This window comes from Egretta garzetta, unplaced genomic scaffold, assembly GCF_000687185.1.
Source record: "Egretta garzetta isolate BGI_Z169 unplaced genomic scaffold, ASM68718v1 scaffold283, whole genome shotgun sequence".
In the NCBI taxonomy this organism is placed as follows: domain Eukaryota; kingdom Metazoa; phylum Chordata; class Aves; order Pelecaniformes; family Ardeidae; genus Egretta; species Egretta garzetta.
This window is the reverse complement of record NW_009259043.1, coordinates 171,165-183,720: the sequence shown is the minus strand read 5'-3', so window position 1 is coordinate 183,720 and position 12,556 is coordinate 171,165. Positions and strand designations below refer to the sequence as shown.

General features: G+C 42.0%; 1 protein-coding gene across 1 annotated transcript in view; it reads right to left on the bottom strand.

The window, feature by feature from the left end:
* Window positions 1-2,511, bottom strand: part of LOC104122831 (serpin B4) — a 7,823-nt gene extending 5,312 nt beyond the window's left edge. The window contains exons 1-4 of the mRNA XM_035890579.1: window positions 1,638-2,511; window positions 1,172-1,234; window positions 898-962; window positions 442-763 (exon numbers count right to left, since the gene is read on the bottom strand). Coding sequence (XP_035746472.1) covers window positions 442-763; window positions 898-962; window positions 1,172-1,234; window positions 1,638-1,838 — 651 coding nt within the window. The 5' untranslated portion in view covers window positions 1,839-2,511. The remainder of the gene's footprint in view (window positions 1-441; window positions 764-897; window positions 963-1,171; window positions 1,235-1,637) is intronic.
* Window positions 2,512-12,556: the final 10,045 nt, after the last annotated feature.

The window sequence follows — 12,556 nt, the reverse complement described above, 5'->3', positions numbered from 1 at the left end:
TATTCCCATAGACTCTGAAGGAAAGGTGGAAGGGTAAGTACAATCATTTTATTAGAAACAGAGAAGACACTGGGAGAGGAAAAAAGTCTTCTTCTGGTCACAAAGCTTTGTTCCTTGGATAGAAACGATGCAGCAAGCACCACCTCTGTTAGACACCGGGTGTGCATGGCAAGGATATATTGACGGTCATTAATGCTATCACATTTTCTGGAATGCCCAGGGAGATCTGTTATCATAGATCTGCTTCTTTATCTAAAAGCTTTTAAGTCATGGCTTCCCGGTGCTCTGCTGTTTCCAATGTCTAACCACTGGGCAACTGAGGTGGAAAGGCTCCCTGACAGCACCGTTGAGTTTCATTTCCCTTTGTACTTTATGATGGAAGAAATTCTGCTGAGCTCATCACTCCCAGGAGCTGTTAAAATGGACACCACGGTCACTTACCTGGAAGAACGGATAAGTAATTTCTCCAAAGAGCCTGTTGGCAATGGTGAGAGAGCAGCCTGGTCTGGGTTCACTGACTGCAGCTAACAGAGCCTGGAACTGGGAATGGACTTCTCCAGCTTCTTCACACTTCAACCAGGAAAACCAGGAAAAAAAAAGAAGTTTCTTAGTAGGCTTGAGCTTTCCTATGCAAACCCCGGCCTGAGGGTGAAGCGCAGCCTCCCTCTGTACGGGAAGCCTGGCTCCACCCAGTAGATATCGCATCAAGGCACCACCTCCAGCTCCCCCCATACCAGATGTACAGAATGACAAATCGATTCCCCTTCAGGCCCACACCAGTCCACCTCCAAATCATGTTGCATCCTACAGTGATCGCACACTGAGCTGAAGCCTGCTGGCTTAGAGCCTCGGAGGAAGCAAGCCCTGAGGTGCCTTTGCCATGCCCTGTAGACAAACCCATGCGGGTGGCAATTTAAGCACTTATCACATTTTAGATTGGTACTGCTGCTTTGGTTAGAAACCTGTAATGAGAAGGCTTAGATGTTGAAACGTGTGATCTCACACGGTCCCTTAACTAACTAATAAAAGAACAGTAATAAGCAGGTCTGCAAATCTAGACAGAGAGGCTGCTCAGCCCTGCCGTGCTTTCTGATTAAGTGACGGTTTGCAAGGGAAAGGGCTGACAAACCGGCATCTGTTGCTTCATCTCAGAGCTGCGACTGTGCCTTACCTTCTCAGAGGGGTAGCTGTTTCCCTGGCTGGCGCTGCGCAGAACTTCACTGAAATGAAATACCTGCAATGTAAATGTGGGGTGATGCAGCTGAGTGATGGTACCTCAAAGTCAAAATGGAGTGTTGCAAGCCTATCCCAGAACACAGTCAGACACGGTAAATGTGGAAAGCCCTGTTGGCCTTTATCGTGAGATCCTTGCAAGTGAACAAGTTGTTTTCGTAGAGGGTGAGCTTGTGAAATCTTTTTAATTCTTTCTTCCCAGTGATACCTCCAAAACACTTTCTTTAGCCCAGAGGTGTTCATTGAATGATCAATTACTGTAACAGTGTTTAGTCTGAAAAAGTTTGATATTAGGAATAACATGAGAGAGGGTTTTTTTAAAGGTATGTTTGCACGTCAGATCTGCTTACAATGCTTAGGAACTGTGTCAGACAGTGCTATCAGCCTCTTGGCTCATATCTTGCCACTGTCCCCCTTTCAGAGCAAAGGGAACCCACCTTCTCAATCTGTTCCAGGGTGTTGCCCCTGGCTCCGAGGACAACCATCCCAAAGGCAGCCGAGAGACTTAGTGGGGAGAAGAAAATGTTTTCATTTCTTTTTATCTTGCTCAGCTCTCTGAAAAAGTCAAGACAGAACTTGGCGTTGGCTGCACTGAGAGAGCACATTGTGGTGCTGCGATCGCCTGCAACAAGGGAACCAAAGATTTAGTCTTGATGAGAACATCCTTATACCTGCTAGGCTGAGATGCCTTGGTAGAGCACTGTAAGGTTTTCTGCAGCAGCGTGGCTGAATTGTTCAGCACTTCACCGAAGATTCCTGACTCGCCACATCTGGGATTTCACAGTGAACTTCAGATTGAAACAACTCATCTGAAAACCAGCACCCTGAATGGCAGGAGAAACGCGTTTTCAGAAACAGTATTTTGAGCGCAGCTGTTTCTCCAGCTCAAGCGATAGCTATGGCTTTGTCACGTAGTGCTAACCTTGTCCTAACCACAGTCCCAGCTCACTTGATGTCCCAGTCTTTCTCGCCTCAAGTCGTCTAGGCATAGCACTTATTAATTACACCCTTTGATCATACTTCACTCTCTGTGTCTCTAAAAACTCAGTGCGTATTAATCAGCTGTGCCTCATATACTGCGTCCCTCTAAGACTGGTTGCTTAACGAACATTTGACAGAAAATGGAACTACAGATAGACTCACTTAGCAAGATATTAAACAAAGGCACATTGTGTATTAGTGGAAAATTCCAGTCCTATTTTTCATTTTATCTGCAGCTTTAACACTTTTCCCAGATATACTTCAGTTATGATCACAATTATTACTAGCAGGTAACCTTGGATGTCCTGAAAAACTCTTCACATCTTACACCTAGGACAGAGTTCCTTTCTTATGAAAGTCTTTTCCTAGTATCTTCATCCAGTAAAATGATGCAGAGGCATCTGATCCTTTAGAAAGTCAATTCAGTATTTTAGAGTTTCCACCATTCTAAGTCATTTTTGCTTTGATTCTTACCGAGACTGAATAACTTCCTCCACTGATGTGGAAGACACCTTTCCCCCATTATGCAAGAAAAATTAAATTATCCATATAAATATTTAAAATATGGAACGGTATAGAAAGACTATGTTCTCATAAATTACCAATCCGTATCATGCAGGAAAAGTGGGAAAAGGTTTGGTTTTAATCTTCTTTTAGAAACACACCAGGTGAAGCCATTGTGCAAGTTAAGCACAGCTTCATCACACAGCCCATACATTTTAATGTATTCCAAAACATTGCACAGCATCTTGCAAATATTCCCACTTCCTCAAAATACATTATATACAGTATATATGTGCTAAGCAGATATGTACATTACTAATGCACATATCAATCTTCAGATATTTCATAGTTATGTCATTTGTAATGTAAAGGTTAGAATTAAAGGTCGGGGAGATAGTTACCTTCTCCTCAGGACTGATGGTGTCAACTTGACTGTTGAGCTTGGTGACAGGGCTTCTGGAGCAATGGGATATAAACCCATTGCCACTCCCAGTGGCAGCATAATCTCCATTCACAATGAGTCACATTCCTGTCTGCTGACCTTTTGTGGAATCTTAAATTTTTCCTTATCCCCAGGAGTTCAGAAAGAAGTCACCATTTTGAATGCATACTGAGATGTAAAAAAATTCTACCTAGTTTTAAAAAAGAAAGGAAGCACCAAGAAACAAAGGATTTTTCAGGGGTTTTACCTGTAAAAAAACAAACTCTACAAAATTTGGTGGGTGTTGCTGTCAGAAATGGTACCACAGAATGCAAACACATGTTTTTGTAGTAGAAATTAATTATTAAAACCTCTGCAGGTGGCACAGTGGCAATGAAAAGATATAAAATATAGAAGTACCTATTTGGCCAATTGTGACGTGAGGCAGCGGTTCCCGAGTGGAGGCAGGGCAATTCCCTTTGCCTGCTCCAGTTCTGTGCTTCTGAAGACTTCTGTCTTAAAGATCCCTTCCAGGGAGCTCTCCCTACCTGTTTTCTTCCTCAACTGGAAATTTAGTCCTTAATGGAGAAGAGGAATTTAGCCATTTATTCCAGAGTTTCTTGAATATCCAGCAGCTTGGAGGAACAGTAACTTGTTTTCATTTGCATGACATCCTAGAAGAGCGGGCCCGGGGCATGCACAGCATGACCGTGCCAAGTGTGCACGGGGGGTGCGCTGCCGCTGAGCACTCTGACGTTGTCGCAGTGACGTGGCACGGACTGTGCGCCTTCCGATCAACCGCACAGCATGAGCAGACTGACTCTGGTACACCTGGGATGCTACGCTTCCTGCAGAGACACTGTGGTTGGGGGCTCCCCATGCATCATCTACTTTTCCTTAGGTTTTCCAGGTGGAACTATGAGAGCCTTGTTCCTCTCCTGGGGATTCCTGATATTTCTACTGTAAATGGGGAAGACATTTGTGGCACAAGGGGCAAAACTTAGAGAAGCTATCCCTGTCCACACAGTCATCTTTCAAACCCTTGCATTCTGCAGATGTGTTTACAAGAAAGCAGGACGAGTTTTGTCTAGGCAGGCTTTCCACAAGACATTGATGTGTCAGCTAAGTTTAGCCCAAGACTGCTCATTACTCCTCATCTTTATCAGTGACTCTGAGGAAGTCTGGTCCTTGCCTTATATTGCTCCAGCAAGGCAGAAGCAGCATGGACAGAGCAACCTAATTATAAGAAGTAGCATGTTTCTGGGGTTATTTTCCTGAAAAAATGTCTTCCTTCACATTTAGGTTGATATGGTGTGTGGGCAGGCAAGTATTTGCATGAGTGTATGCAAGCACAAATGCTTATAATGCTGTTTTGCAAGAAGTACTTAGTTATTGCTACTAACATATACTTACATATGAACCCAATCAGATACTAGGCTTCTGTCTTTAGGAAGCTCTGAAGGCAGTTTCAGATCAATCATAAGATACTCATGGATTTATTTCTCTTCTGGTGAGAATTTTCTCATACCTTTTTCTTGGAGGAAATAGAAATTAAAAACACACTGTTCATTCAATCCCTGAGGAGAAGAGGGTTAGATGTGCACAGATTTGCCTGAAGGGAAGAAAGCTGTGGAGTCTAGTTTTGCTTGCTTAATGTTGGGGCAACAAACCTTCCCAGAGAAATGTCTGCTTTGCTTTCCTCATTTCTGCTGTGCAAATGGCTGCTCCCCACACAGTCACTTCAAAACCCAGCTCCTGAACCTGTTCCTCACGTTGTCACCTAAAGGAAACTGCAGATTAGAACTGGGCAGATGCTGTTCCCTTTCTTGCAGCAGTGGGTTGTTCTCTGCATGCTCATTTTTGGCACTAGGCATAGCACAGTTGAAGGAAAAAAGTTGTGGACTATAAAAGGGGAAAGTAGGCAAGTAGGAGCAGCAAGAAGCAACAACTCTAAGTTAGAGTAGCTTCAGTCATCTCCCAGAACAGGAGGAGGGAAATGGTTTTCAAAGAGCAAGACAAGTTTTGTTCAGCACCGTTTCCCTCTTTGCAGTCATTTTGGCTGAAAGTCTCAAACTTTTTCTTCACTTGCCAGGGACATTTCTTTTTTATTGCTGTTTCTGATGGCCTTTAGGCCTGGACCAAGGGAATGAAGACTTCTATATATGATTTATAAATTGCAATGAGTTCTGATTACATGGTTGAGATAAGCATAGGAAGGCCAAAATGAGGAACAAGAGCTGTGTACCTTGTGATTATTCTTCACTGCAAACGGACACATTGCAGTAAGTCTGGATGGCTATAGTTCTCCCTTGTTTTTTATTTCTCACCGTTTGCAGTCATATGCTTCCCTTGCTGTCAGTGTCTGCAGGACACAGCAGGGAAGCAGATTCTTGTTGAGGAACCAGAAGCTGATCTCAAGCTTGACAGCAAAGGCTCTTCTTCTCCCTTTAATCTGACAAAATGCATACTCTGCTACCACTCCGAGATAGTTCAGGCGGTAATTACAGAGTACCTGATGTGTCTGAGGTTGCCTGTGAGTAAAGGTACCATTGGATAAGTAGGGTTGCTGAATAGCCAGAGCAAAACAAAGGATCGTTTGATTTTCACTGGGCCAAAGACCAAGAGGGCCCACCCTATTTGCCAAACATCTGCTATGTAAGCATCACAAAAAATAACAAACCTTACACATCAGATCAGAGCAATTAGAGTGATAAAGCATCTGTGGTGAACCACAGCAACTGTAGCATGACAGAATACCTCTTGAAGTTGATGAAGGAGTGGGAGAGACTTCAGATGTTGCTGATGGTCTCAGCTCATTTGGGAAGCACCACGTGAGCAAAGTCTGATATTCATTGCTGTGATTTTCAGGCTGTATGAGTCAAGAACCCAGCAAAAAGCAAGTATCACCTTCTAAACTGCACTGCTGCCTGCTGGCTCTCCAATACTGAATTTATTGGCAACAGAGTGCAGGAATTGATGAGTGTCAACTTTACAGAGAGTTGGGCTACCTCATGGTGGTCATTCAACTTGCAGGGGAAGAGGTAAGCCCCGCAATATTTCTTTTTCCACCTGAACTTCCTTCTGCACCAGAAGTCTTTCCATGATTGCAGTGGACCCTTTTACTCTCCAAGGAGATTTAGGCATGATGCAAAACAGCACCTAAAAATTAATCATCTTTGATTCACTTATCTTATTGGCATCCAAAAAAAGCTCTAGCAATGCAGCCAGTTCTGCCTGTTGTACCTTCTCCGCTCACACCCTTTCTCACCCGCTCATGACCCATAACTAACAGGAAATTACATTTCTATGCAAGGATGTCTGCATGTCTCTTCTTAACTGGCTTCCACAGAGTAAGGGGTTATGGCTAGACAGATAAACATTTCTGCACAATGAGCCTAGTTTATATTGCCAGCTGATCCAGGCTTTGTGACTGGTCTCACTTATGATATCTCTGGATAGCATTCCTTTGTGGCAGCTTAAATAATTCTATAAGCCAGGTCTTTTTACCTAAATAACAAATGCAGATTTTTTTTAAAGCTGTGAGATACAGAATGTCTATAAATATTCCTCTCCTGGCTCTACCTCAAGTAGTTTAACTTCTGTCCATCTCAATGCATAGCTTTTCTTGTCAGCCAGCATTGTGGGGTGCAGTAATGAAGATAGAAAACTTCCTTTGCATTTTAAAAAAGGGGCAGTTTTTCTATATTGATTAAACACTGAAAACGATAATAGATATTTTCATGCAATGGAGCCATTGCTTAGGGGTTTTGAAAGTGCAAAAAACATTGATTTGCATTTGGAAGTTCATTCCTACAAAGGCAGCGAATGGCTGCATTTTTTTTAACAATGAAATATATGCATGAATGAAAATTCTGCTGAGATGAAATAGCAGGATTTTGGCATTTCAGTCTAGGCAACAGTCAATAGATGATATTGCAGTGGTCTCTCCAGACATCGGTTCTTATTATTTCATTGCTGAGGCCCTGATAATCCTCCAAACCAGTCATTTTGCAGCCCAGAAAATGATGAAAACCCAGAGCACAAATTCAAAGTGAAACTTGCCTCTCGTAGTTCTGGGGGACTTTGGGGTGCTTCAAGTGACAGAAATGGGAGGTAAGCACGTTTATGTATTTGTGAAAAGGAAATCCCTTGCGTTTTTATTGCTTAAGCGTTTCTCCTTAGAATCCCCAAGCTTTTTTCAATGTTACTGAGGATGTTGGAGAGCAATAAACCCTCATTACAAACATTTATTGTTTCATCACTGATAGAGGCATAGGTAATATCATAGAACAAGGCATCTCTTCAGAGTGTTGGGGATTACCACAAGAATTTATACAGTGCTAATTTAAATGAAATTTGGTGAGGAGGTCCCGAACATTTTGGAGAACGCAACACATTCAACACAGATGGGTGTTCATTTTCACATTGTTCTTGGAGCTGAGTTGTAAAGAACAAAGGACTGCTCAGAAACATTTTGTACCTGAAGAAACAGGAGAGATTTACTGCAAATTCTGCATTCAGCCACTGGCCACAATCTACATGGTGTGCAGATTCCTTCCTCTGGAGCTCTGGTACCCAACGATGGGAAACACAATGGATGGGCAATAGTTTACTATAGAAGCTGATAATAAAACCCACATGGCAAATGAAGTTTCCAAGAGTAACACGTATGAAAAAGGAATGAAAAATCTATTCCCACCAACAGATCTTGTAATAACTCTGAATAGATACATTCAGCAAATCTCTGTTGTTCTTTTGCAACTCCGTGTAGCCATTAATTAGTTTTCATTGGAAATGACAGAAATGTGTGGCTGGAAGGAGCCTTGAGCCTGTCTAGCACATCTGCTGCCCTAAGGCAGGATCAAAGATGTCTAGATTACAGCTGATAGGTGTTTTTTTAACCCAGTTTTAGAAGATTCTAGACAAAGAGTTTCCAAACCTCTGTTATGCTTCAGTGTTTCCTTATTCCTGGAGTTTTAACTCTATGCTGTCCTAAATCATCCTGACTGTAAATTAGAACAGTTACATCCAGGCATCTTTAAACTTTGAGATATGCTACTGGCCAAGTCATACAAACACTTATTAGTCAAGTTATTCTTTGCACAAGATATAGTGCTTGGGAATGTCTCCCTGGTCATAAAATGTACTTATTGTAGAGGTACTCATGACCAAGAACTTATTACTACACTAACCACGCTACCCAAAACACTGTGGGTATTGTTAGCTACTGAGCTACTTCAACAAATTATGGGCTTGGAAACGTGAAATGCCCTTCGGGGCTGCTCAGCCCTGTAGAGCATTGTGTGGTTTTCACAATTCTGAGGAGAAAGGTATTGCTTTTGGCCATCAGACTGGATGTTAAAAGTAATTGTTCTTCCTCATTCCTGTGACCATCCCTGTGGTATGATTTCCATAACTAGTCAAATTATGCAGTTGCTTGGTAGTTTAATATGTTATTAACATAAAAGTTAGTGCGGGGATGTTCTTGCCAGTCCTTACAGCTAATGGAATCAGGTGTATTGTGGTCCAGAAGTGGAGTGTGATAGCCAGTATTGCCCACATATTGTTAGTGACAGAGTTTCTGAAAACAAAATAAAACTTGGAAATAGTCTTCCCAAGCTGCCAAGCCCTGTCAGAAACTGGCAGGTGTATAATTTGAAAACACAGGGTCAAGTTTTCAGCCAATGTAAACAGATTCAGCTGCAGAGGAGGTGTGAAAAGAGAATTTATTCCCATGGAAGAGGGCTTTTCTTCAGGCCACGGAATAATGTGGATGTGCAAATGGTATGTTTCCCCATCCTACCATGGAATTTGTATATCATTTCACCATTCTGGAATTCAAATTTCCTATCTCCATGCCTGGGGTAACCAAGGACTACTGAACTGTCCTGAAAATAAAGTTCACTACACCTCTCCCCATTTCTGCTTTCTCTCAGTTGCACTGATTTTTACCATTGATAAAGTTGTTGCTCTCATATTATCCTGGATAAAATTTGACAGCCTCTTCATTTCTGGGCTGCCTGTAACCCAGATACATCACCTTGTGAATACCAGATACTTGTATCCCAGCTGGCTGTAAACATTTATGTATAATCTGATGTAGAACTTGTGACCAGTATCACTTACCAGCGACCTTTGTAAAACAAGATACTTTTACTACACAGAATATGATGTTAGAGAAAAGCTGACTGTTTGAAAACCACCATTTCATGCAGAATACACAAAGTAGTCCCTGCTATTTTGGCCTTGCGTGCTCGTCAGATGTGAACAAAAATGCCTTGAGAGAACATGATGTCCAATAGCTTTGGTATTTGACCTGGGACACCCATGTGAAATCTATTCACACAGAGACGTGTCTCACACTGTTCCAGACGAAGGCAGGTATCTAACTACAAAATGCTGATGAAGGGACGTTAAGGGTGTCTGGGAAATCATGACACAACCCTTCCCACACAACTGTCTATTTGTGGGCCAGTGGAACAGTGTCCCCGTGGTACAGCAGCACACACAACCACTGCTGCTGCTGGTGGAAAGTACCATTTGACCCTTTTCCTAAACCTCCATCTTGTACAAAGTAAACTTTACCACTAAGCCACAGGAAGTGAACAGCAGCTGGAATGCCACCAAATGCCTGTGGGTTGACTTCAAAGACCTGATCCTGCCATTAAGCCCTCTCATTTGAGAGTGGGGAAAGCCTGCAACTACATCTCCTCATCCACAGGACCACAGTTTACTATATATCTAAGACATGGTTCATTTTTTTCCCCTGTATTTGGAAACCAGCCACAGGATGCGTTCATAAATCAATTCTCCCTTTGTCTGCCTTTGTGGTGCATGGAGAGACACAACAGCGTGGGTTCATTTCTAAACTGAGACTCCACGACGGCCCGTTTTTCTTCCTGGTATGCACAGGTGTCTGAGCAACTCACCTGGGGACTTGGGGCTGAATTCTCTTCTCAGGCATGTGTGTAAACCTATCATAACTCTCCCAATATAAGTTCACCAGTATTTTAATAGCTTATAAATGCATACTGTGTAAGTGCAGAAAATTGTATAGGCAGAAGAGATCAGAATTAGACCCAATTTAATTCTGTAGTACAGTTCCATTCTCCCTGTCCCAGTTGAGAATCTCAACAACCAGGACTGCAAGTTTCCAAACTTTGGAGTTACTAACATCCACTAAAAACCTACATGTATTGCAGTACTTCACTCACTCTTGTACAGACAGAAAATGAGCTTTGCTATGCAGAAGCAAACTGAGTAAACTGCACAAATACACTTAGATAACAATTCTTATCACTGAAAATCAGTAAGGACAAATTTAATGATTCAAGGCCTTACCTGAAGTGGGTTTTGGCATAAAAACCCACTCTTATACAAAAGTTGGGACACCCCATCTCTTAACTAAGAATATATAAGTTCATGCCCAAGGATTCAGATGAAAACGCTGCAGAGCAGCACCCTCTGAAGAACTGAAAGGAAGCTCACAGTCAAAGTACTTCATTCACTGTTTTCTTTTCCAGGCAGATATTAAGAAAGGGAGGAAAAATTCATGCTATCAGAAAGATATAGACCAAAATACTTCTATATCATCATTGTTAGGATACTCACCCACATATAGATACTTTTTTTCTGTGTTACTGGGTTAAAACAAGAATAGTCCTGGGAGCAGAGGCTGGAAACCAGAACTCATCTACAACACAGATATTGAACTGCGAAGTTATCAGTCCTTGAGCCCTCTTCTTGTGTCATTAAGCTGCATTCATTTGAGTAAGGGCTTCAAAAGGAAGGTAGGCAGCTTTCCCGCCCAGCCTATGCTCAAACCTAGTGCCTGATAGTGCTTGGTGCATTCTCCCTGGAGACACAGGCTTGAATTCCAGCGAGGGTATGGGCCATACTGAAGACAGGCCCTTCTCCTCCTGAGCCACATGAATTTCTCCCCTACAGAAGCTATGTACCATTTTGACTTAAAAAAACCTGAAGTCACTCTAATAGCCTTTTCAGGCAGCCGTATTTGAATAGCTTGCACAAGGTCTGCTTTGGATGCATTCACTAGGTGTTCTCCAGGGACCTGCGCCTCATTCCACCTCGTTCCTGAATTTCAGCATGGGCAAAGCACCTTGTTGATCACATCAAGGCAGTTCAGAGCAAGCAAAGAAAAATGCCAGCTGCTAGAGAATTTACAAACGGTGAAAATAAAGTGCCTACAAATCTCGGATACTTCCACGTGGGTAGCAAAAGAGAATTTTTCTTTCAGATGGCTTTTTGGATGTACATGCTTAAAGCCAGCCTATGTTCTGTTTAGGGAAGCCACATCATTATTTTAGTGTTGCTTATCCTTTCTGAAGCCATCTATAATTCTGTGCATTAACCATGTTATTCACCGATTCTCCATTACATATACACAGAAAAATACAGTTAAGAAGTGTGGCTTCTGAATCTGGTTTCCATAAAGCCTATGACTACCGTGATGTAGGACACACTAGAAGTGATTACAATTCCATGTAGAAAATGAGCATGCTTTACAAAGAAAATAAAATCAAGGATTTACTAAGAGACAATTTTTAATAAATTATGGAAATTAAAAGTCTAGATTATCCTGCTGCCATTACTTGTGTGACTGACTGTACAGCTGGAGTAGAATAGCACCTTGTACAGTACAGAAGGCATATTCACAATACCATGAGTCATGGCCAGCCTTTGAGGTGTGGCAATTTTATATTGTATCAAATATTACATTATTATAATTAATATTAGTAAGTTATAACTGAAAAAAAGTTAACCTATTTATATTGATAATTAATTAATGTAATAAATTATGTACAATTTACATTGTATACCATGCCGTGGTTGAACTTTGAATTTTAGTCCTGATAATCTGTTTATCATACCTTGTGCGGGACTTAGCCAGAAAAGGCTAACTAGTAGCCCTGCTGCCCAGCTACCCTTCAGGCAGATTGCTTATTTCCTCCCTTGCGGCTCTGTTCAAGGGGAACAAGCCCTGGTATTTTCTGAATATATAGATAGACGCTACTATACCCTTACCCTGCTAAACTGACTCTACTGGGCTAATAGAATAAAATATGGTATAACATGGAAGTGAAAAAAAGAAGTGAATTCAAAGCGTTACTTCTGGATGATTTTCTGAAACTACCTAAGAAAGTGAGCTGGCACTTCCATACATGTGTTGGAAGTGTGGGTTGGATGGTCCATGAGAAAGGCGATGGGAAGTTGATAAATACTGGAAGGGAGACTGGAAACAGTTTAGTAGGGCCAGCTGCAACAGGACAAGGGGTAATGGTTTTAAACTAAAACAGGGTAGGTTTAGACTGGATGTAAGGAAGAAATTCTTTACAATGAGGGTGGTGAAACACTGAAACGGGTTGCCCAGAGAGGTAGTGGAGGCCCCATCCCTGG